Source organism: Felis catus, chromosome B1, assembly GCF_018350175.1.
Source record: "Felis catus isolate Fca126 chromosome B1, F.catus_Fca126_mat1.0, whole genome shotgun sequence".
NCBI classification, from domain to species: domain Eukaryota; kingdom Metazoa; phylum Chordata; class Mammalia; order Carnivora; family Felidae; genus Felis; species Felis catus.
This window is the reverse complement of record NC_058371.1, coordinates 72,105,434-72,129,130: the sequence shown is the minus strand read 5'-3', so window position 1 is coordinate 72,129,130 and position 23,697 is coordinate 72,105,434. Positions and strand designations below refer to the sequence as shown.

The window sequence follows — 23,697 nt, the reverse complement described above, 5'->3', positions numbered from 1 at the left end:
GCTTCAAAGTGCTTGCTCTTTCTAGAAAATTGTAATTAGAACATTTTTAAGAAACATGGATTACATCTCAAGTTACATGGAGAAAATAATATAAATAAAGTAGATTTTAAGTCTCCTGTATCATTTTGTTACAGAAAAAACATTCTAAATAGTTAGAATAGCATTTTCTATTCAGGGGTTGGCAGGAAAATATGGCCCACTACCCAGTTTTGTACAGTTTACTTATTTTGTAAGTTTACTGAACCACAGCAAAGATCATTCATTTACATGTTGCCTAAGGCTGTTTCCCTGCTATAACAGCAGAACTGAGTAGTTACAAGAGAGTATGGCCCATAAATCCTAATCCATGTACTAACTGGCATTTTACAGTTAAGGTTTGCTGACCCTTGCTTTATTTGATTAATGGTAATTTAAAAGACAGAAGCTTTTGATTAGCATTTATGAGTTAGACATTCATTATCATCAGCGTGAATGAAGCAATATAGAATCTTGTCATTTTAATAAACCACCTTAGTCCACAGAACCTCAAGGTTTTAAGTATAATTGTCATGTGTTAGACAAAGACACTTAATAGAGAAGTCTAATGCTGGACTTTAGCTTTATTACCATACAGCAAAGAAACTCTAACCCAGGAATAATGTAGAGTATAGAGAATCCCTAATAAATTCCTCATCATAAAAGAACATGATCAACTGAGGAGTCTTATCATGAAATAACTACTTCATTCATTTCATGAGATGGGAATTTAAAGAAAATCAAGTAATACCAAATGAAATTCACTTTACAGAAGTTAAGCTAAAATTAGCTCTGTTGGAAATAAACTCATAAATTTGGGATAATAATAACTTTATTACCTGCCAGATGCACTGGATGCTCTATTATTTGTTGATTTTGTATTCTTCATATTTCTGTCTTCAATTGTTTTCTATTAAATAGAAAATACCATAGATGGATTACTCCCCATAACTATCACAGTTAGACTTAGGGGCCAAGCTGCAAGGAAATCAATGTTTTTGAAGCATCTACTATGTGTCAAGTACAGCAGTCCCTGGGAACTAATAAGGATACTACACTTTAGGGAGGGCTGATGGACATGAAACACAAAAACAAATGTGAGTCAAGAAGGGGATAAGATAAGCTAGGGCCCTGTGACAGTGACTAGAGTGAGGGATTATGTTAACGACAGTGATCAGGAAAGGCCTCCCTGAGGTCTTGACATCAGTGCTAAGATAAATGACGAGAAGAAAGGGGCCACATGAAGGAAGGTCTACGGAAAGAAAGACGTAGTAAGGGCTAAGAACTCGAGAAGGGAAAGAACTTGATAATGTTGAGAAACAGAAAAAGGTGAAAGATGCTGAAGCACAGTGAATGACAGGGAGAGTGGAGGAACAGATGGTCAGAGAAGAATGTGTGAGGTCCTTAGGAAGTGGTAAAATGTTTGCATTTTATTTTATTTTTTTTTAAGTTGATTTATTTATTTTGAGGGAGGGAGGGAGGGAGGGAGGGAGAGAGAGAGAGAGAGAGAGAGAGAATCCAAAGCAGGTTCCGTGCTGTTGGCACAGAGCCAGACCTGGGGCTCAATCTTATGAACGGTGAGATCATGACCTGAGCAGAAATCAAGAGTCAGACGCTTAACCAACTGAGCCACCCAGGTGCCCCTCTGCATTTTATTCTTATGATGACAATCCAACAAAGAGACCTTAGCAGGGGAATGATGTGATTCAGACTTAAGGAAGGTCCTTTAAGGGGAGTAAGGATAAAGCCAAGGATTCAGTCAAAAGAAATGTCATGGTCTTACTTATTATATATAAATTGCCTGTCGTAATTTAGAACTGCCTCTGTTTGACATTTCTAGGATCCCATCTATAAATTCCAAATACCCTTCTTCTTTTTAAGGACTAACTTCTCTCCTTTACACAGAAGGTTGCTAGCATTCAAGTGAGAACACGGATAGAAACCTACATGGCTTACTTGGCATGAGTGATTTTTCCTAAGGAAAGTGGTTACGAACAATATGCCTGGAACATGGTTTAATGAACCTTCTCTGTAAATTTTAATACAAAGCATTAGTATTCTGTGTTATAAAAGTCCTATTCAGCCACAAGTCTTCAACTAGCACTGTTACCTTCCCCAATAGTAAATACACATAGTCACCAGCTGACTATAGCTATGAGAAATAAAGACTAGCTTTAAGAGAAATAAAGACTAAAAATGCTATACCATAAATTTTAAAAGTATACTACTCTGGCATAGTTTCAAGTAATCCTACACACCATAAATCTGGTTCTCAAGGTTATAATAATAATAATGTTTCTAATAATGATACTGTCCATCCATTTAAACAAGAAAGATGTTGGTAAACATTTCTTAAGGATTTCCTTCAAAATGTATAAAATGTTTAAAAATGATACCCAAAATGTTTAAAAATTCACTAATTCAAAACCTTAGAAATTGTTCCAGATAGATGCATTTTTGTAACACGAAGACCTATAGAAACCTACCCACTTATGGGTTTATGTTTCTAGATATTTAAAAGTATACTATGATCATATACCTTTGATAATTTTTAATGAAATATTGAATTTTATTATATTCACTGCAAATCTTCCCTGAAGTAAAACAGTATTGAATTAAATAAGAACCACTTGATAATATACCAGTATCAAAAGATGAGTTTTCTACAGATAATTCAAGAGTACATAATACGGCAGGTAAAATATTTAACAGATCTATTTTGAGTTTTGCTGTAGTATAAAAGGTATAATTTTATATAAATACCTTTGAAGATGCAGTTGCATCAGTGGATATTACGATACTCTGAGATTTCAATAGCGGTGGATCAGCTGTCAACTCATTCATGATCAGTTCAGCTTTCTCCTTTTCTTCTTCAAGGTCATCAGCAATCACTTGACTTTCCTTGGATTTCTCATGTGGAGTAGTAACAAAGTCTATCAAAAATGAATTCTCTTCATTTTCATTTGATTTCAAGGAATTGTGGTTTTCAGTAAGTTCTTCATTCTGATCTATTTTGAGACAGAGTCACAAAACTAAAACTCTCTTCTGAACTAATAAGGTAGATAACAGATTCATTGGCTTTCTACTAAATGAGGATTGCCTAGGATGGCTTTGTCATGCAAAATAAAATGTGAAGAGAGCTATTGTATTCAACTTGAATAAACTTTTCTCCAAAGTGATGTACAAAAGAGAAAGTGGCTACTTAATGTACTAAAGCATTTGACTTACCTAATACTTAGGAAAAAAAAAATCATATTAGTAAGTAGAATGGAATAACTACCCTAAACCAAAGGCACACCAAAAGTTCCTGTTGATGATAAACCAAGTAAGTGAGAGGGCACTATCTATTCTATTTGAAAGCCTGTGTTTCTTAGCTGGAACAAGAAGCTGTGCGGGCAGGAGGTACACATCTCTATGCTACTATAGGTACAAGAGGTACAGGAGTAAAATTGCTGAGCGGCAGGAGAACCAAGAATTCATGAAATTTTAGAAGAGTCCACCACACAGGGAATAAAGCCTTCTTCTAGACAGGTTGTTTTTTTTTTTTTAATTTTATTTTAATGTTTATTATTTATTTTTGAGAGACAGAGTGTGAGCAGGGGAGGGGCAGAGAGAGTAGGAGACACAGAATCCGAAGCAGGCTCCAGGTTCTGTCTGAGCTGTCAGCACAGAGCCCGATGCAGGGCTCAAACTCATGAACCGCGAGATCATGACCTGAGCTGAAGTCGGAAGCTTCACTGACTGGGCCACCCAGGTGCCCCCATCTAGACAGTTTTATTTCTGCCAAGATGAAGAAATGTTGCCTATGATACCAACAGGGCACTAAAAGCTGGCCTATTACTCATCTCCATGCTCTAAGGGACAGCCTCAAGCAGTGGCATGACAAGATTCTGCTTCATTATTACAGAACTTGTCCTATTATTCTGTCTGCCCCACTTTGGAATGTTCAACAGAAAGAAGTCCGTGATCACCAATTTTCAGTTCTACTAGGATCCACCTACTGGCCAACTTTGTATTTTTATTGTCAAAGTCTTAATTCTGCTGCTTTCATTATTACAGCCATTTTTTGGAACTGGTTTTGAACTAAGCCGGATTTAAAATAATTTTGCAATTATAGTTATACATTTTCATTTGGGGAGCACTCACGACTCCAAGTATCATTAATGAATTCTTTAGAACTGCTAATTAATGTATTCAGTAAAAAGAACAAGGACTTTGGAGCCAAAGATTCAAATTATGGTTTTAGCACTGACTTTTGGGTATGTTTCCCAATATCTTTGCACTTCAGTTTTTCTCATCTGTAAAATGACAAAAATTATACTACATGGCAAGCACTTAATAAATGCACACATCCTGCTCCTAGAAATAGCTACGCCTTTTAGCTCCCATCAAGCTATATGTCACAGGACTAAGGAAAGAAATGCATTAGTAAGTCACACCTCACACTTACTTACGTGCTTACCGTGGCATTGTTCTAAGGGCTTTATAGGTATTATTTGCTCATTTAATTCTCACAGCCATGAGAGATGAGGTAGCCTGCTCTTAGATCCCCCTTTGCAAGATCAGTATACAGGGCCAGAGAGATTAGGTAACTTTGCTCTCGTAACCTTGTCTAGTTCTGCATCTAAAATCACATGGTTAGTAAACAGCACATGGGGGGTTAAAACTAAGGCAAATACAAACATGTATCAGTCTGAAAAGTATGTCTTTTGCAAACAAGATTCTTAGCAATATGGAGTTCAAACATAAAATACGATGTAACAATTTGATATAACTACCTTGTATGGATGCTTTTTCCCCAGATCCTGGTGATAAGGAATCTCCAAGACTTTCTTTAAGAGATGACGATGATAGACTTGTTAACCATGGATCCTGTTCAAAAAAAAAAAAAAAAAAAAAAAAAAAAGAAAAAGAGTATTTACTATGTAAGTTTAGTTCTTAAGATTTGTGTGGGACAATAGCATTATTAAGACTATTTCATAACTCTGAAATCGGCCTTATGAGGAGTTTGCAGATGAACACCAAAAGCATTAAGCCTGTGGAGGCTAATATGCTTTACTTTCAAACATTGATGTCTTGATCATTAACAGGGGTCACTAAAGAGTTTTTCTAGCTCTTTCATGGGCATCTCGATATTTGTTTTTAGCAATTTTCAAAACTCTTGCTCTCAAATCAGATCTCATAAATATTTGAGACAAAGATTTGATATCTTTTTCTCTAATTCTTATTTCTAAGAAGGTATGAAGAGAGTAGAACAAAAACCCTTGGTATCAAATGTCCAAATAAAAGCCATTTATAAAACCAAGTAGACAACTACTACCAAATATTTAGATAGAAAAAGTACATAGATTCCACGCACTTGAGTTTTCCTCACAATTCTGAAAATGATATCTGAAGTGAAATAATTAATATTTGTATGTCTGCGCCAAACATCTCTTTACAGAATAATAATCTAGCCTAAAGTTGATGGCATCATAATGTAAGAGTTTGACTTTACTGCATAAGTAACAAATTCTATTTTTCTTTCCCACAATATTTTATGGGAACAAAGACAATTATTTACCACAAGCAAGAAGTAGAAACTATCTGAGAAAATGGCAGAAGGGCTGACACACGGCAATCTACTTTGAGAGACAAAGCTCTGCCAGAGGAGACTGGCAAGTTAGTAGATTTTTGCCTGAGTTCATTCACCCATCCTTGCAGCCCAAGTGGTAGAAGGTTGCAGCCTCACCAGGCTGGCTTAAAGGGTCAGGGCATGGAGTTTGGGACTATAAAGTCAGCCAGTAAATTTGAGGAAGAGCTGCAGTGGCACGAACCCCAACATTTGTTTATAAAATTCATCCCAAACCCTTGGTTCATCTATGCATGGCACAGGGAAGACATCGGAAGATCCTGTAAAATCAGAGCAATTAGAAGCCAAAAGAACTAAGCAGAGATTTCTGTTGATATCCATGGCAAGGGAGACAGACTTGGCAATTTGACGTTTATTTATTTTTGAGACAGAGAGAGACAGAGCATGAATGGGGCAGGGTCAGAGAGAGGGAGACACAGAATCGGAAACAGGCTCCAGGCTCTGAGCTGTCAGCACAGAGCCCGATGCGGGGCTCGAACTCACGGACCGCGAGATCATGACCTGAGCCGAAGTCAGCCGCCTAACCGACTGAGCCACCCAGGCGCCCCCAGACTTGGCAATTTGAGTCCAGCCACAATATCTGTACACTAAAACACATGTTCAGAGGAACATAACAGACTCTAGAATCTCTATAACATATTGTTCATAATATACTGTATTCAGTCAAAAAGTTTCTAGATAGGTGAAGAAATGGAAAATGGTGACTCATATTTATGAAAACAAAAACAAAAATAATAAAAACAGCCCTTGGGGGGGCACCTGGGTATCTCATTCGTTTAAGTGTCTGACTTCAGCTCAGGTCATGATCTCATGGTTCATGAGTTAGAGCCACGCATGGGGTTCAGTGCTGCCAGCTCAGAGCCTGGAACCTGCTTCAGATTCTGTGTCTCCCTCTCTCTGTCCCTCCCCTGCTCACACTCTGTCTCTCTCTGTCTTTAAAAAAAAAAAAACAAACAAAAAAAAACATTAAAAACAAACGAACAAGCAAAACAGTCCTTAGGAGTCAAGCTAGAGATGACCCAGATGTTGCAATTAACAAATGAGGACTTTAAATAGGTATTAAAAATATTTTCAAGCACTTAGAGGAAATGCATGCATGGAAGTTGACTAGATGGGGATCTTATTAAATATATGAAAAATAAAAAAAATACCAATGGACACTATAGAGTTGGAAACTATAGTACTAAAATAAAACATCTGCTGGGTAGACAACAGCAGATCAGGGATGGCAAAAATGGGCAGTGTACTCAACGACAGACCAATACATTGTTCAATCTGAATAACAAAGGGAAGAAAGACTGAAGAAACATGAACAGAATTTTAGAGACTGAATGAGACATATCAAAGATTCCAATACTAAAAGGAAGAAAAGAAAACTAGGGCAGGAAAAACAATACATAAAAACTTCCCATTTTCAAAGAAAGTATCAGTTTATAGATCCTGAAAGCTCAGTGAAACCCAAACAGAATAAATATTAAAAAACAAAACACACATTGGGCACCTCGGTGGCTCAGTCGGTTAAGCGTCCAACTCTTGGTTTCAGCTCAAGTCATGATCTCACAGTTTCGTGGGATTGAGCCCCACATCGGGCTCTGTGCTGGCAGTGCAGAGCCTGCTTGGAATTCTCTCTCTCCCTTTCTCTCTCTGCCCCTCCCTCACTTGTGCTGTCTCTCTCTCTCTCTCAAAGTAAATAAATGGATAAAAATTAAAAAAAAACAACAACACATATCTAGTTACCTTGCAGTCAAACTACTGTAATAAAAAACTTTTTTAAAAAAAATCTTGAAAACATTTTGCCTGAAAAAAGAAAACATACATGGGAAGACAACAAAATGAATTATTGCTGATTTCAATAATACCGGCCATAATACCGGAAATAATACCGGCCAGGAACAATGGAAACTAATAAAGAGCTGGGGGAATGGGGTTGATGAGAAAGAAACTGTCATCAGCCTAGATGTATATACTCAGCTAAGCTGACTCACAGTTCCTGGGTTTGAGCCCCACTTTGGGCTCTGTGCTGACAGCTAAACCTGGAGCCTGCTTTGGATTCTGTGGCTCCCTCTTTCTCTGCCCTCCCCTGCTCATGCTCTCTCTCTCTCTCAAAAATAAATAAATATTAAAATTGTTTTTAAATGAAAATGAAATAAATATTTTTTAGATAAGTAGGATTGAGAGAACCCATCACTAGCAAACCTCATTACAAGAAATATAAAAATAAGTTCTTAAAATTGAAGGGAAATAATACCAGAAAGTAATCTGGATCTATAGGAAGGAATAAAGATCCTTAGAAATGGTAGACACATTTAAGAAAACTATAAATATTTATTCTTTTTTTTCTTTTAATTCCTTAAAAGTCAAAGACAAAAAAGTTTTTTTAAAGGAAAATTGTAACACTGTATTGTGGGAATTATATGATATGTAAATGCAGTGTTTATGACAACAATAACAGGATGGATGAGGGAATACATGGAACTACACTATGACAAGATTTCTATATTAAATATGAAATAGTACAGTATTGACACTAGGTAGATTGTGAGAATTTATATCTGCATCTTGTAATCCACAGAGCAACTACTAAAAATATAACACAAATAGGTGCAGTTAAAAAGGCAATAGAGGAATCAAAATTGGAAACTAAAACCTATGCGATTAACTCTCAAGGAAAAAAAAGAAAAAAAAGTCAGGGAAAATGTTACCGAGGAACGACAATGACAGCACTAACTTAAAAAACAAAACAAAACAGATAAATAGAAAACACACAGCAACAAATTGGTCCTAAATTAAAAGTAAATGGACTAAGCACTCCCAAATGGACAATAATTAAAAAGAAGACTGTCAGGTTTGATTAAAAAAAAAAAAAGTGACAGTTTTTTATAACCTAACAGTTATTATAAAAGAATTATTATAAAAATTATATAAAAAAGAAAAAGTCACAAATAGTTTGCAGAGAATGATACAAGAAGATAAACCATGCAAACCCCAGTAGTAACAAAGCTGAAATATTAGACAAATCAAACTGCAAGATAAGGAGAAGTACCAGAGGAAGAAACATTTCATAATGTAAATAGGGTCAAGACATAATAATGATAAATGTGTATGCGCCTAATAGAGTCATAAAATACTGATAGAACTAAAGGGAAGAACAGATAAATTCACAAACATAACTGGAGATTTTAACACTGTTGGTACTTGGTAAACCAGCCAGACAAAAAAATCAGTGAGGATAGAGAAGATCTCAGTGACACCACCAGCCACCTTGACCAAACAGAAATTATAGAACAGTATATCCAACAGCTGCAAAACTTACATCTTCTGTAAATGCAAATGGAATTTTCACAAGATACACTTAGGCTGATCCATAAAAAAAATCTAAAAAAATCTGTGAAATGTGAAATCATGTAAGATATAGTCTCTGATCATAACAAAACTAAATTACAAATCAATACAAAATTACGTATAGAGAAAAATCCAGATATTTGAAAGTAAAATCACTCACCACAAATTAACCAATCAGCCAAAAATGAAATCACAAAGGAAATTAGAAAATATATTTAAAAGAAATGATAATGAAAATAAAAGGCATGAAAAATTGGGTGCTGCTAAAGCAGTGCAGAGAGGGAAATTTATAGCATTCAAAGGTTTTAATAGAAAGGATGAAAGGCTTAAAATCAATGAATTCATTTTCCAACTTACGGGTATGCAAATTAAACCAAAACAAAGTAAAAGAAAAAAAAAAGGAAGAAAAAAATGGAAGAGTGAAAATCAGTGAAATTGGAAACAAACAACAGAGAAAACTGACAAAGCCAAAGTTGGTTCTTAGAAAAGTTAATAAAACTGGATGATGCTTATCAAGATATTACAAGAAAGACAGAAAACATAATCTATATATTAGAAATAAAAGATGGAATGTTATGATAATCTCACTGTCATCAAAAGAATAAAGGAATTATCACAACCTCATGTTTATAGATTCAACATTTCAGATGAAATGGACAAATTTCTTAATAGACCTAAATTACCAAATTGATGAAATAGAAAACCTGAATACCAAAATATCTATCAAAAAATACACTTTAGGGGCGCCTGGGTGGCTCAGTCGGTTAAGCGCCCGACTTCGGCTCAGGTCACGATCTCACGGTCCGTGAGTTTGAGCCCCGCATCGGGCTCTGTGCTGACAGCTCAGAGCCTAGAGCCCGTTTCAGATTCTGTGTCTGCCTCTCTCTCTGCCCCTCCCCTGTTCATGCTCTGTCTCTCTCTGTCTCAAAAATAAATAAACGTTAAAAAAAAAATTAAAAAAAAATACACTTTACTATCAAATACCTCTCCACAAAAAAAATCGCAGACAATTTCACTAGTGAATTCTCTTAATTAAAGAAAAAAAAATGGTACCAAACTTTTAGGAATAAAAGAGGAAGAGATACTCCCCAACTCATAGGATACCCAAGCCTGATAATAACATTATAAGGAAAAAAATATAGACAAATAGCCTCTATAAGTATGGATGTGGAAATCTTAACAAAATATTAACAAATCAAATCCCACAATGAAATATTCTACTGTGATCAACCAGATCTTATCCCAGGAATGCTAAGTTTGACATATATACATACATACGTATCATCTCCCCTTTCTCTCTCTCTCTCTCTCTCTCACACACACACACACACACACACACACACACACACACGAAAGGTAGGAGGTGAGGATGGTAAGAAAGTAAATGTCACCTTTCAAAATCTAGCTGAGACATTTGCAGGAAGGTAAGGTGGGGGGGGGGAAGAGGTGTGGTATCAAGCGAGAATGTATACACAATTAAAGAGACTTGAGCATAGTAGAACGCGGATAGACACAGACCCCTCCAGTCTTTGACTTCCAGTGAAGAGCCAAAGGTTATAGACATAGAAGAGAGAAGAGCTGAACAAAAAATAGATGAGAAATCCCTGAGGCTTAAAGAAGATTCAGAGCATAGTCCGCAAGATCTTTATAATGAGAAATAGGGAATATTCGGATTATTAAAAACAGAAGTATCCAACGTACCCAGAAATAACCTAAGAGTTTTATGTTATGGGCTACGTTATAATCAGTAAGGTGAATGTAGTCTTCTCAAGATCACCCAGCAATGTGGAAATACTTTATGACCCAATGCTAAGAGACAAAGAAAAAGTAGGACACAAATTATGTTATGACAAGTATGCTAAAACAGGTATAGGAAAGTAGCCTAGAGGGGAATAAGAATGATGAATGTAGTTGTTATTAAATGGTGCGATTATGGGTTGATATTTCATTTGATTAAATCTTGTCATAATATGATGTTAGTTTAAAAACTTTAGGAATACCTTCTTTTTTTTTTTTTTTTTTTTTTTTTTTTTTAAGCAAGGGATGCAGAAATGCTAGCAGGGAGCATCTAAAGTTAGGTGTCAGTACCACTTTGAAGAGTGTTCCCTCAAAATTTCATCCAGAACCTCAGAATGTGATCTTACTTGAAAACAAGGTGTCTGCAAAAGGAATTAGTGAAGATGAGAACATAGTGGATTAGGTGGGCCCTAAATCCAATGACTGGTGTCCTTTTAAGAGAAAAGAGAGGGAAACACTGAGACACAGGGAAGAAGAGAAGGTCACATGATGATGACGGCAGGGATGGAAGTGAGGCAGCTCTAAGCCACGGAGCGCCAAAGACTGCTGGCAACCGACAGACGCTGGAAGAAACAAGGAAGAGTTCTTCCCTGGAGCCTCTGGAGGGAACACGGCCCTGCCCATAACTTGATTTTGGACTTCTGACCTCCAGAATGGAGACAGTAAATTTCTGTTGTTTTAAGTCATCCAGTTCATGGCAATTTGTTACAATAGCTACGGTAAACTGACGCAAAACCCACGTGGGCAATTAGTTTTACTAAATATAAAGAAATAACAGTTCGATTACACCCTCTTTTCTTCTCCTGATTTCAGAACAAATTAGGAAATAGCACCTTGAGCTCAGATAGATTTCTATCAAATTGTCGGCTTTACTGGTAAAGCTAAGCTACAAAGCCAGATTTGAATCAGTAGCTTATTGTGCTCACACTTCCCCTCCGAATTGGAAGGATCCATCTGTTTAGTCCTAACATGAAGGAGGTGCTCCAGCTCCCTTTGTGCCGCCTCGAAGGGACCGGATCCTTACACGCACACCACCACAGAGGAGTGAGGAGAAAAAGAAAGAAGCTCAACCAGGTACCATTTAGTTCTTTTCCCTGATCTGCTAAAGCAGATTATGGAGAGCAAACATTCTTCCCATACTTACTCCTTCTGAACTGTTATGTGTAAGTTCACTAACCACAGTGAAAGGTGAAGAGAGGGGCCCAAGTGTTCTCCCCTAATAACAATACCTAGTGTACTCTCTGATGAAATCCTGAAGGATCACATTTACCGTATCCCCCCCAAATATGGGACATTGCCATGATCATTCAATATACACTTGCTGAGGGGTGCCTGGGTGGCACAGTCGGTTAAGTGCCTGACTCTTGATCTCGGCTCAGGTAGTATTCTCACAGTTCGTGAGATCAAGCTTTGCACTGGGGGCACTGTCAGTGCACAGCCTGCTTCTGATTCTCTCTCTCTCTCCCTCTGCCTCTCCACCACATTCTCTCTCTCTCAAAATAAACAAATAAACATTTTAAAAATACACACACACACACACACACACACACACACATATTTGTTGAGTGAATAAAACCAAATGAATAAAATGACACTGGCTATACTCTTCTTAGCCATAAGTTATATAATTCAAAGATATGTGACTAAAACTATAAATTAAAAAAAAATTAATGTTTATTTATTTTTGCAAGAGAGAGACAGAGTGCAAGCAGGGGAGAAACAGAGACAGAGGGAGACAGAATCTGAAGCAGGCTCCAGGCTCTGAGCTGTCAGCATAAGCCCGACGTGGGGTTCGAGCCCACAAACCATGAGAGCATGACCTGAGTTGAAGTGGGACACTTAACCGACTGAGCCACCCCAGGCACTCCTAAAACTATAAATTCTGAACAATTAAAGACAGATATTATTGCATAGACTCAAAAGGGCAACTTCTTTTTTTCACATTTACTTTCCCTGAAATTGGATGGTGCATCTTATAATTACTGGTGGATTACAGATTCATTGTCAGAGTTTTCTTCTTTCTTCGTAGTACATAAAATAATGTTACATACATCTGTGTTATATCTTACAGTTGGAGCTTTAGATTCAATGGAATACTGTATATTAAAAACATCTTTAAATTATTTCCTTGTCAAAATAAATCAAAATAAGTAATTTCTCTATCAAGTGCTGAAAAGAACATGTAACACACACACACACACACACACACACACACACACACACACATTCTCTTCTTCATAATCAGATGCAAAGACCTGAGTTCAGGAACAAATTCAGCAGTTGCACAGTAGCACTAACCTCAGGATCTAGGTTTTCCGAGAATGCTTTTTTCTCAGCTTCTAGTTGTCCGTCATTTAGCGCTGGGAGGGGGGAAGGTGCAGAATGTGGCTCTAATTCTTCACGGAGAGCAGTTGTTTTATCTTCTCCTGGCCCATCTTTCTCCTCCTTGTGGCTGTGTGTTTTCAACATGCTCCGTGGCCGAGGTGAAGGCCTGAAGTGGTTGTCTGCTTCAAGGTTGCTGTTTTTTTCTGCCAAAAAATAAAGTGTTTTAAGGTGAGCATCCCAAAAAAATGACCATGACTTCAATTACACCCTAAGGTGCCGCCATACTTCCCTCCTGTGTCCATGCACCTTGGCTCTCTTCCCTGGACAGTCCAGAAGCCCACAACCCTTCTCTACACAGAGCTCCAGGAAGCACAAATGAGCCATAGTTCAAGGTCGATTTTTTTTTTTTTTCAAAGTAGCTACCATCCTGGAAGTAACTAGTTTAGTTTTGTGAGAAGTTGACTCTTCAAGTTTATGAACTCTCATAGTCAAAAAAATAACAACTAAAAAACAAAACACCAACGGTGCCCCAGTTTCTGCCTCTATAACATGAGGGGGTTCATGCATAAACCTTGATTGTATGTCTGCTGTCAGGCCCTGAACACATTACTCACATTGCTGGACTTCATAATCAAGACAGTGACAATGACCCTGTCCAAGGATTTACACATTTGGAGGGGAGATGATTCTAAACAAAAGAAATTGTAAGAGCAAGGTAAGTTGCGTCACAAGCATGGAGATGATGTGGGTACCGGGGACAGGAGCGCTACTTTCATTGCAGAGAGAAACGAAGAACTACATTTGTGAACTGTGTTCTTTTGAGTCCATAAAACTTCTCCACAGTTGTTAAAGCGTCTGAGTTACTATTTCCCTTACTTCCAAGTTTAAAACGACAATGTAACGCTGGTATACTTCCAGCCCTCAAAGGTAAGAAAGCGTTTTACGTAAACTTCTTGCTTAAATGTTACCTGTTATACATATTCGTTTCTCCATTGTTCTACCAGTGCTTTCTTCTGACAAACTTCAAAACTGAAGTAATCAACACCTTCCTCCTCGTTAGCTATAAATGGGCTTATGAATGCTGCTAGAAGATTCCGTCACCATACCAAGCTGGCACCACTATAAATGTTTTATTGCCAATTTTAGCTATGTTCTCAACTCGGGCCAAATGTTCAAGCCATCCTGGATTCCTCCTCATGTTCCCCTTATGTCCGAAGCTTCAGGACCCCCTGTTGAGTCTTCTTGCTAAATCTCTCTTTTACCCCACTTTCCACATCCCCGCCATCAGCAACTCATTTGCTCTCTCCTAGATTACCGCCTCAGAGATATTTACAAAATGCAAATCAGATCACATCACTCTTCCCCACAAAATTCCCCAATGGCTCCCCAGCACCCAATCCTACCGAATAGAAGCTTAATTGCCTCTGAACGGTATAAAAGGTCTCATGGTCTTCTGCCTGGCTACCAGCGCTGCCTTGTCTCCTGGTACACCCACTTTGTAGTCTGTGTTCCTGAAATACTCGGCTCACTGCTCTCTTGGGGCTGCGCCACAGACCCTCCTGCTACCATACCTTTACCCAAGCTGATCCCTCTGCCTAGAATGTCCGCCTGCTGCTGCTTCTCCTGACAAATGCTTGCATGCCATTCGAGCCTCAGTGTAAGCGGAATATTGTATAATGCCTGAAAGAAGGGGCTGAGTCAGTTTTCTTACTGTGATAAGAACACTTAACAAGGGATCTTACCCTCTTAGCAAATTTTAAGTGCCTAATACAGTATTGTCAACTAAAGGATCCGTGTCGTACAGCAGCCCTCTAGAACGTTTCATCTTGCCTGAGGGAAACTTTACACCTGTTGAGTAGCAAATGCCCTTTTCCTCTCCCCAAAGGCCGTGGCCACTACCGTTCTACCTGCTCTCTGGATGAGTTTGTCTATTTAAGATATTTCATGTTTGAACCTTGGCTCTGACAGTCATTGGCACCATACTCTTATACAATCATATAACCTCCACATACCTCAGTTTTCCCGTCGGTAACATGAGTTAAGAATTCCTAAGGCACCTGTGGGACCTGAGTAAGAAAATACATATAAAGTGTATGGTACTCAATGAACATCGATAACTCTGGTAAACTATTCCCTTCCTTTTTCTTTCTTTCTTTGTTTTTTGGTTTTGGTCTTGGTGTGTCCATCACTCCTGTTTTCTTTGGGGTAGTCTCTCCTCTTCTCCAACCTTGTGATTCTAGTGGATTAACAAATACCTCCTCTGTACCTCAGTGAGGGGGGGGGGTCCGCAATGCACCCCACCCTCCCAGCATATCACAGAAACTTCATCTCCCCCATCCACAGCAGGCGGTCAGGAGGTCAGTACTTTTCTATTTAGAGTTGGAGAATATACCTTTAAGATCACATGCATCTGTGAGGATACGATTTGGAGACTGCTAGTGGCATTCTTTCCTGCCAAGTGAAGGGATGGCTGAGACAAAGAGACCAAATGATTAAAAAACAAACAAACAAACAAACAAACAAACAGACAGACAAAAAACAATTGGACCAAGGGATGGAGTAACTGGGCCAGTGACAGGGGTGGGAGGAGAGAGTGAGAAGGTCTCGGAGTCAGGGAGGAAAGACAGAAGTGGAGAGAATCCAGATGACATAAAAGGACTCTCTCTAAACTTAATCACACCTAAAGAGAGGTCTTCTGACATCCACGCTCAATTAAGTGATAAATTCCTCTTTCCACTGAAGTCTGAACTGAGTCATTTGCAACCAAGACTTCTGACTATGGGTACTATTATTTGTCAGTTATTACTATTATTGCCATTTTCAGGAAGACTTCCCTGATGCCCTCAAGTAAACTTAGGTGCTTACTTTCCTTAGGTACCTTTTATATACTTTGCCATTGAATTGTAAAGTCCTTGCTATGGCTTAAATGTTTGTGTCTCCACCCTCCCCTCAAATTCTTAGGTTGAAATCCTAACCACAGAGTTGATGGCATTAGGAGGTGGGGCCTTTGGGAGGTGATCAGACCATGAGAGTGGAACTTTCATGAATGGGATTAGTGCCCTTATAAAAGAGGCTCCAGAGAGCTCCCTCACCCCTTCTACCACACAGAGATACGATCAGAAGTCTGAGACCCAGAAGAGGGCTCTGTCTCATCTGACCATGCTGGTACTGTGATCTCAGACTGCTAGCTTCCAGAACTGTGAGAAATAGGTTTCTGTCATTTAAAACCCATCCAGTCTATGGTGCTTTGATACAGTGGTCCAAACGGACTATGACAGTCTTGGAGGATTGGTATTAGGTCTTTATAATGTCGTATTCTCAGTTATCATCACAGCACTTGTAACATTATGGAAATAAAACTATATTTACAATAAATATGTGTGGAGAAATAAATTGATCTGCTTAAGAGCAAATGCTAAATAATAAAATAAATAATAAAAGCACTTAGAAAAGTGCTGAATTTCCACCAGATTGTTCTAAACACTTCAAAAATATAAACCCACTTAATTGTCTCAAACCTCTAGCACAGGTTCAACTATTCTGCCCAATTCACAGACAAATAAATGAGGAACAAAGAGGTTGTACACCCATGATCATAAACTCTAGCTTGTGGGATTAAAGCAAGAGTACCCTGACTCTGAAGTTCATGCCTGTAGACATTTTAATGTTAAAATAAAAACAACATACCCTGTAAAAACTACTTTCTACAATCACTGCCCATGTGACATTTGCTTGAAGAAATGAGAGTCTACTTTTTCCAAAAGCCAAGCAAGAGCAAAGGAAACTTTCAGATTCTAATATTTTTATAAAGCATTAATTGCTACTTAGCAATGTCTCACCACATTAAAAATATTAAGCTCTAGGGGTGCTTGGGTGGCTCAGTCGGTTAAGTGTCCAACTTCAGCTCAGGTCATGATCTCGTGGTCCGGGAGTTCAAGCCCCGCATCGGGCTCTGTGCTGACAGCTCAGAGCCTGGAGCCTCCTCTGGATTCTGTGTCTCCCTCTCTCTCTCTGTCCCTCCCCCACTCACACTCTGTCTCTTTCTGTTTCTCAAAAATGAAGTGTTAAAAATTTTTTTTTAAATATTAAGTTCCAAATTTGTAAGAAAAAGAGTCTAAAAATTTAGAGAGGGATAAAGCTTAACCCGTGAACCACATTCTTTCTTTCAGGAATGAGTCATTCATTTATTCATTTATACGTTAAAATACTCACTGAATTGTATATGCCAGGCACTGACCACTAGCCTCAATTTTTTTCTTCAATCTGAAGAGGCTAGGAATGACTTTAATATACTTTATACCACAATTCCACTTCTAGAAGTATTGTCAATTCAGAAGGAAAAAAATACTTCTATACGTTTTCAAAATGCTTTCTTTTATAACTAAATGTAAATGATTACCTGTTTTTGGTAACTAGTTTTACATTACATGTAGTGAATTGCAAATGGCTGGCTAATGACTTTAAAAATAAGGTATTGCACATTTGTGTATAGTGTTTAGAATCCTGGTGCCATCTTGTGGTTTAAGAGAAGTATTTCTTTATTCATTTTAGCTTGTCACAGGTTTTTTAAAAAAGGTATTAAATAGGTGGATTATTGATGATTATCTACCATAAAGTTCTAATTATATGCTTCTATCTACATCAGACCAAATTTTAGCTTCTGTGTGTTTATACTTTCTTATTTACCTAATGAAAAGCTTTGCAGAATCAAGACAAATAGGATAAATATAATCCATAAAAATAGACTTCCAAATTCACTAGGACTAGGAAACACTGTCTACTCTATCCTTCTTAAAGATCTCTCATGCATATTTCTTTCTGAATGGCTCCAACAAGTTCTCTCATAAAGAAATTACTTTAAAACTTCCATATTTCTGTGTTTTTCCAATGATACAAATGAACAAACTGTAGACTGTGTTTTGGGAAATGGTGAACTACTGGATATTTGCCAAGTTCCCTTATGTTCCCTTTCTCTTCATTTTTGGTGCTATTCAGTACGCTGGGAAGGTACATTTCAGCACTTTAATTCTGTTTCATTAGGCCTTGTGCTTATATTTTTGTAGACTTATATAGTTTCTCAGACACACTTCCATAGAGTCTCAAAATGATTCTGTAGAACAAGAAGAACAGGTTTCATCCTCCTCCTCATAAAGACAATAAGGCTTACCCTATTTGCCAAGGTCACCTGTAATTAACACACGGTGGCTTTTTTCCTGCTCTGTTCATATCTTCTTATTTGAAGGTTAATGGGATATGTCTGAAATAAAGTTCTGCCTGATGTTACCTAACAGGTGAAGTAGGAAATATTTACCAGTACAGTATTTAATGATATAAAGGAAATAGACTTTTATGAAGCTAAGTATCAACGAATATTTTTTCTATAAAACAGGAAAACAGGGCTAAATAACTGACACCAAAGCCTTAATCTTCTATGCCCATATTTTTGTGTGGTGGCTCAGGGGGCCTCAGAGAGTCTGGTTCTTGCTTCACATCATCTTCACTTCACTGTGCCTAGAGCTCAGTAGAATTGTGGAGAAACTACTACATTCCCAATCGCACCAGGAACTTCCCTTCAGGAAACTGAGTTTCAGTGGATTTTCCCAGGGAACAGAGAAACTAAATAGAGATTCTCTTTTCTGAAGGAAAGTTGGAGGCTTAAATAACAACACCAACAACAAAACTCTCTCCCTTCAAATACTCAAATGTCAGAAAATCTTCTGGCAAATGATGGCATGGAAATGATTGTTTGAAGGATTAGTTCTAATGCTGCTGTAATACTAATTTCTGGAGTGTAAAATGGATTAGAAAGGACTGCATTGCAGTCCACCCCTGAAAACAAAACTGAAGCCCAAAGGCCTCGCAAGGCTCGAGAAGTTTTGGGAGCCACCGTTGTGAATGACAAGGTACTCTGTCTGACCTGCTAAAAGGCACCAGCATAGATGCAAGACTGACATACAACTGGATGCCAGAACTATGTGTTTTATAAATCCATTACTTTGATTTATAAGTCTAAAGTTACAGGAGAGCCTGGGTGGCTCAGCCAGTTATGCAACTGACTTCGGCTCAGGTCATGATCCCACCATTCGTGAGTTCCAGGCCTGCGTTGGGCTCCATGCTGACAGCTCAGAGCCTGGAGCCCGTTTTGGATTCTGTGTCTCCCTCTCTCTCTGTCCCTCCCCCGCTCATACTCTGTCTCTCTGTCTCTCAAGACTGAATGAAAGTTAAAAAAAAAATTGAAATTACAAAGGTAAGTCTATTTCTTAAATATTTACTAGCTACCATATAAAGATATTTTGTGATTATCTGAAAATAAGTTTACAAGAACTGCGATTACACCAACCTAACAAATTACCTGAAGATGTGCTTTTGACTGGGAGAATCCTGGGTTTAGGTTTCATTTTAATTTTGTCTTTTTCGATTTCCTGGTCTTCACTTTGAGATTCAGATAAGGGAGCTCCAACCACGTGTCCACAACCATCAGGTGCCACGTCCTCATCATTTTTGGCAGAGAAAGCTGGCTCATCTTTTGTCATGTCAATGTTTGATTTCTTGGTTTTCAAAAAAGATAGTTTTGGGGAATTCTTTTCTTCATCATCTGATAAATGGAAATCATTCATTTTTTTCTTATCTGAATTTTCATCTACTGAGGTATCAGAAAAATCACCTAAGGAAACTGAAAAATGGGAGAGAAAAAATGTTTTCCACAGTCTTTTTTAAAGCTGTGAAGTTTACATTAATCAAAAAGACAACCTTAAAAACTGATCTTTAAGGTTGTAAAATGAACTTACAACTAGAATGGATGCAAGTCTGTTTTACCAACAGGTCTGCAGTTCTAAGACACAGCTAACTTAGGGAGTTTTTGTCGGTATTTATGAAATAAAAATTTCAATTTCATTAATTTATTCAAAACATACTTACTGAGTATGAAGAGTGTGCCAAGCCCTACACTTGCTCTGAGAATCATCCAAAGGTCCCGCAAAATAACAATGACATGGGATATTTAAGCTGGGTTTTGGACTGTAAAGCTTTTATCTGCAAATGACTTCATTATATAAAATCAAGAACATCGATAAGTGGAAGAATTTTACTGGTTATTTGCTAATTATATATTTTTTCCATAAAAATTTCAGAACTACAATTTCATGCATACCAGAGTATTAGCTTTTACTACTATGAGAAGGTTGATAAAGAATGCTAACTTAACTATATAGCAATGATTTAACTATTGTTCTGATTATTTTTAAAGACAATATCAAGAGCTATTCACCGAATATTAAAGTATAATACACTGACTTGCGAGGTTGGAATTATGTGTCTTTACACTTGAAACCTAAAATGCTAATATTTTTATATGATCAAAGAACCAAATTAAAATACCAGTGCCGATATGCTAGGCTTTTAAAACGGAGCCCCTATTATAGCCAAAAAATCTGACTTATAAAAACCATTACAAAAGTGATTCTGATGTGCACCAAAGTTTAGCTCCACAGGCCCTAGTTTTCAATTCGCTGGAGGGTCTCATAGGGTCGACACTTGTGTCCAACATGGTTTACAACTGACAGACATCCTTTCACTGCAAACCTATCAATTAATTTACATTTTCAGTATACACGCTCAGAAATAAACAAAGACAATCATACAACTTCTTAAAAGTTATGAATGGCTTTTTACTCATTAAAAAGTTGGAAATTTAAAACCAGTGTATTTGTAGGTATTATTTTAACGTAAGTGATTGTTTTTGTAGGGATGGGCTAAATGCACCTAAAGAAGCAAAAAAAAGGACAAGTGGTTTACTTTTCCATATTCACACATACCAATCTCATCGCTGTCAAAGTCATCAGAGTATTCAGAACTTCTTTGCCTGGCTGAGCGGGCCGTAATTGCTTTTATTAGCTCATCCTGAAACGAGACAATTAAGATTAATTTCCACCCAAACAGAGAGGTCTCATATTTAGAATTAGTTCTTTAAACAAATAATGCTTGATTAACTGCTTTCAAACCCAGGGTTCACTCATATAACACATAATCCTTATGCCATGCACCCAAACCCTCAGACTCCATTGTAACACCACCGTCAAGATCCCTCTCCTCATGGAGCCTACAGTTGAATTGGAGGAAACAGGCAATATCAAATAAATGAATTACAGGCTGTAATCAGGGTGGGAGAATAATAAACAAGGCAGGACTCAATTTATACAGGATTTATTACACACTGGCATTTCGGAAGAAACTGGTCCTTTTTGTGATCTTTTGTTTTAGCATATTGTGGTAATACATGTAATCCATACGGCAAACTTAGAAGCTGAGTTCAAAATTGTAGTGACTAGACAGAGAAAACTGAAATGGTGTTATGTCACAACAGAAAAAAAAAATTACATGCAAATTTAAAGTTGCTATATAACTTAACTTTTAAAAGCTGATTTAAAATTTCGAAAGCTAGTGTACTAGTCTGAAAGCCACACAGAAGAGTTGGTAACACTGGAGCCCACATATGATCTCCAAAGGAAATGCAAAATCTCCAGAGGAAGGTAGGATTTACTCCTGCATTTTACAGGGTCATTCCTAGAATCATTTTGAGTCCATCATTACAAATACAGAGTTAACCTTGTCAAGTCACTCAAAATAAAAATGTTTTGAAATACTTTACCTGGAAAGTAGTCCTTTTCGTGACTTTTGGACTCTTTGTATAAGCCAAAGTTGTGCTAAAAACTTCATCAGACATAGTGTTTCTTTTTTTCTTTTTTAAATCTTTATAAAATGGCTAATAGGCAAGGGAAATAATTCAAATTCTGATGGTGCCTGAAATGTACAAAAAGAAATCAGACTTTTTTGCACATTTGAGAATTTCTATTACTACCCTTTAGTGTAAAGAGAAAAAAAGAGCCAACAAAAAACAATTGAGAAAAGCATCTCATATGAATATTAAGCTAATAATCACTTAAATATGTAGAGTTCTTCTAAAGAAATATAAAATTCTCACCAGTTTGTTATCAAAGAAAAGTCAAATTGAAGTTATCCTAAAATTGTTTTGCAATTATCTTAAGGATGATCAAATAAATGACTGCAACAGGTTAATATGATAAAATGTTGCCAATTAAAATACAGTATCTTATTCACCTCCCTTCCATCCCCAAAGTATAACATTGTCCAAGAAAGAGCCATACCTTATTTAGAAAACTACCAAGGAGACTGGCAGCATAACAGATACACCCAAGAGCGCTACCAAAAAAGCAAAACAAAACAAAACAAAAACAAAAAAACCTTGCGTACAGTTCTAGTGAAAGACAAAGATCATAATGCTAAACTGCCATAGCGATATTTTTTTCCAGTCGCTCTTCCTTCCCACAGAAGTGCTAATAGGGCGAGCTAAAAACAAAACGAAGCCTCCGTGATAGGCAGCATTAAAATCACTGCACAAGTGGGCCCGTGAACCTTTCTCGTGCTAGGAGTGGAGGTTCGGGCCTCCGTCACCCCGCCATCCACTGCAGCGCGCGGCCGGGGACCGCTCTTGCCAGGCCAGGTGGCACCCGGGTCCCCGCCGGCTCCGCACTGCACCGCGCCGACAGACAGCCCAGGTCCCAGCACTCGACCGGCCCGTGCACACCGAACGCTGTCCCAGTCCCCTTCCTCCGAGACCCCGGGACCCGTGTTCTGTACCCACCCAGCCGATCCTGCGGTGAGCTCCCCGCTACCCTAGGGACTGAGCGCCTGGCCTTGGGCAAGAGCCTCTCGCCACGGCCTGGGCCTGCCGGCTCTAGGAGACTGTCACAGGTCTGAGCAAAGAGGAGGGACTAAAAGCGGAGATGGGAGGAGGTTGCTAGGAAACAGCGTCTCTGGGAGGAAGTGACTTCCTCACCGCCAGGTCTCTCGGGTACCCGACACCGCTCTTCCGCCTGACGCGTCGCTGTGGCAACCGCCCAGACGGAGGAAATGACGTCACCCCTTTGGGTCCTGGGGAAAGGGTGCATTAAAGCCTACAGTGCTACTGCAGTTGCCTAGGAGACAGGACCCCCAGGCTCCCACCCGGGACCAAGCCTTGCGCTTGCTAGAGGACTGAGAGCCCTTACCTCCACCTGTTTAAGTCAAAGCACAGTCACCGGTTTGTCAGAGTTAGGATTTGAAGTTTTGCGAATCGGAGTAGTGTACTGATGGGACAGAATAGCTACAGAGAGACATTTGCAGACTGAGACCAACTGCCCCCATTGAATCCTGGCACTCCTTCTCTATACCCGTGAGATGTCATGCAAATTTTGCCGCCCCCCCCCACCCCGTTTCCTCTTCTGAAAAAAAAAAAAAGCCACTTTAGAGGGTTGCTGTGAGTATTGAATGAAATAATGTAGGTGGAACACCTGCAAGAGGCCTGAGATGGCCTTCAGTCAATATTAGATACACTTTTTATGCAACAGTCACAAAGTCCCTTGTCCACACAGCTGAAAACCCATTCCAAGTGTTTCTTTCATGGAAAGTCCCTCCCCCCCTTTGTATACGAAATGGATGGATAATCTGGTTAAAATCAAGCCAGACAATGAACAAAATAGTCTCATGGACTGGGGGACCACATTCTGCTGAAGTAACCAATATAGACA

At 38.3% G+C, this 23,697-nt stretch overlaps 1 protein-coding gene across 5 annotated transcripts in view; it reads right to left on the bottom strand.

Moving 5' to 3' along the window:
- The window catches only part of MAP9 (microtubule associated protein 9), a 38,152-nt gene extending 15,247 nt beyond the window's left edge, over window positions 1–22,905 (bottom strand). The window contains exons 1-8 of one of the 5 annotated variants that reach the window (XM_023252747.2): window positions 22,773–22,905; window positions 21,759–21,910; window positions 20,926–21,010; window positions 19,464–19,784; window positions 13,085–13,314; window positions 4,794–4,887; window positions 2,779–3,023; window positions 855–925 (exon numbers count right to left, since the gene is read on the bottom strand). In XM_023252747.2, the coding sequence (XP_023108515.1) occupies window positions 855–925; window positions 2,779–3,023; window positions 4,794–4,887; window positions 13,085–13,314; window positions 19,464–19,784; window positions 20,926–21,010; window positions 21,759–21,833 (1,121 nt within the window). In that variant the 5' untranslated portion in view covers window positions 21,834–21,910; window positions 22,773–22,905. Of the gene's footprint in view, window positions 1–854; window positions 926–2,778; window positions 3,024–4,793; window positions 4,888–13,084; window positions 13,315–19,463; window positions 19,785–20,925; window positions 21,011–21,758; window positions 21,911–22,275; window positions 22,521–22,772 lie in introns of those variants that run through there. The other 4 variants (XM_023252748.2, XM_023252749.2, XM_019828808.3 and 1 more) reach the window with 4 other exon arrangements.
- Window positions 22,906–23,697: the final 792 nt, after the last annotated feature.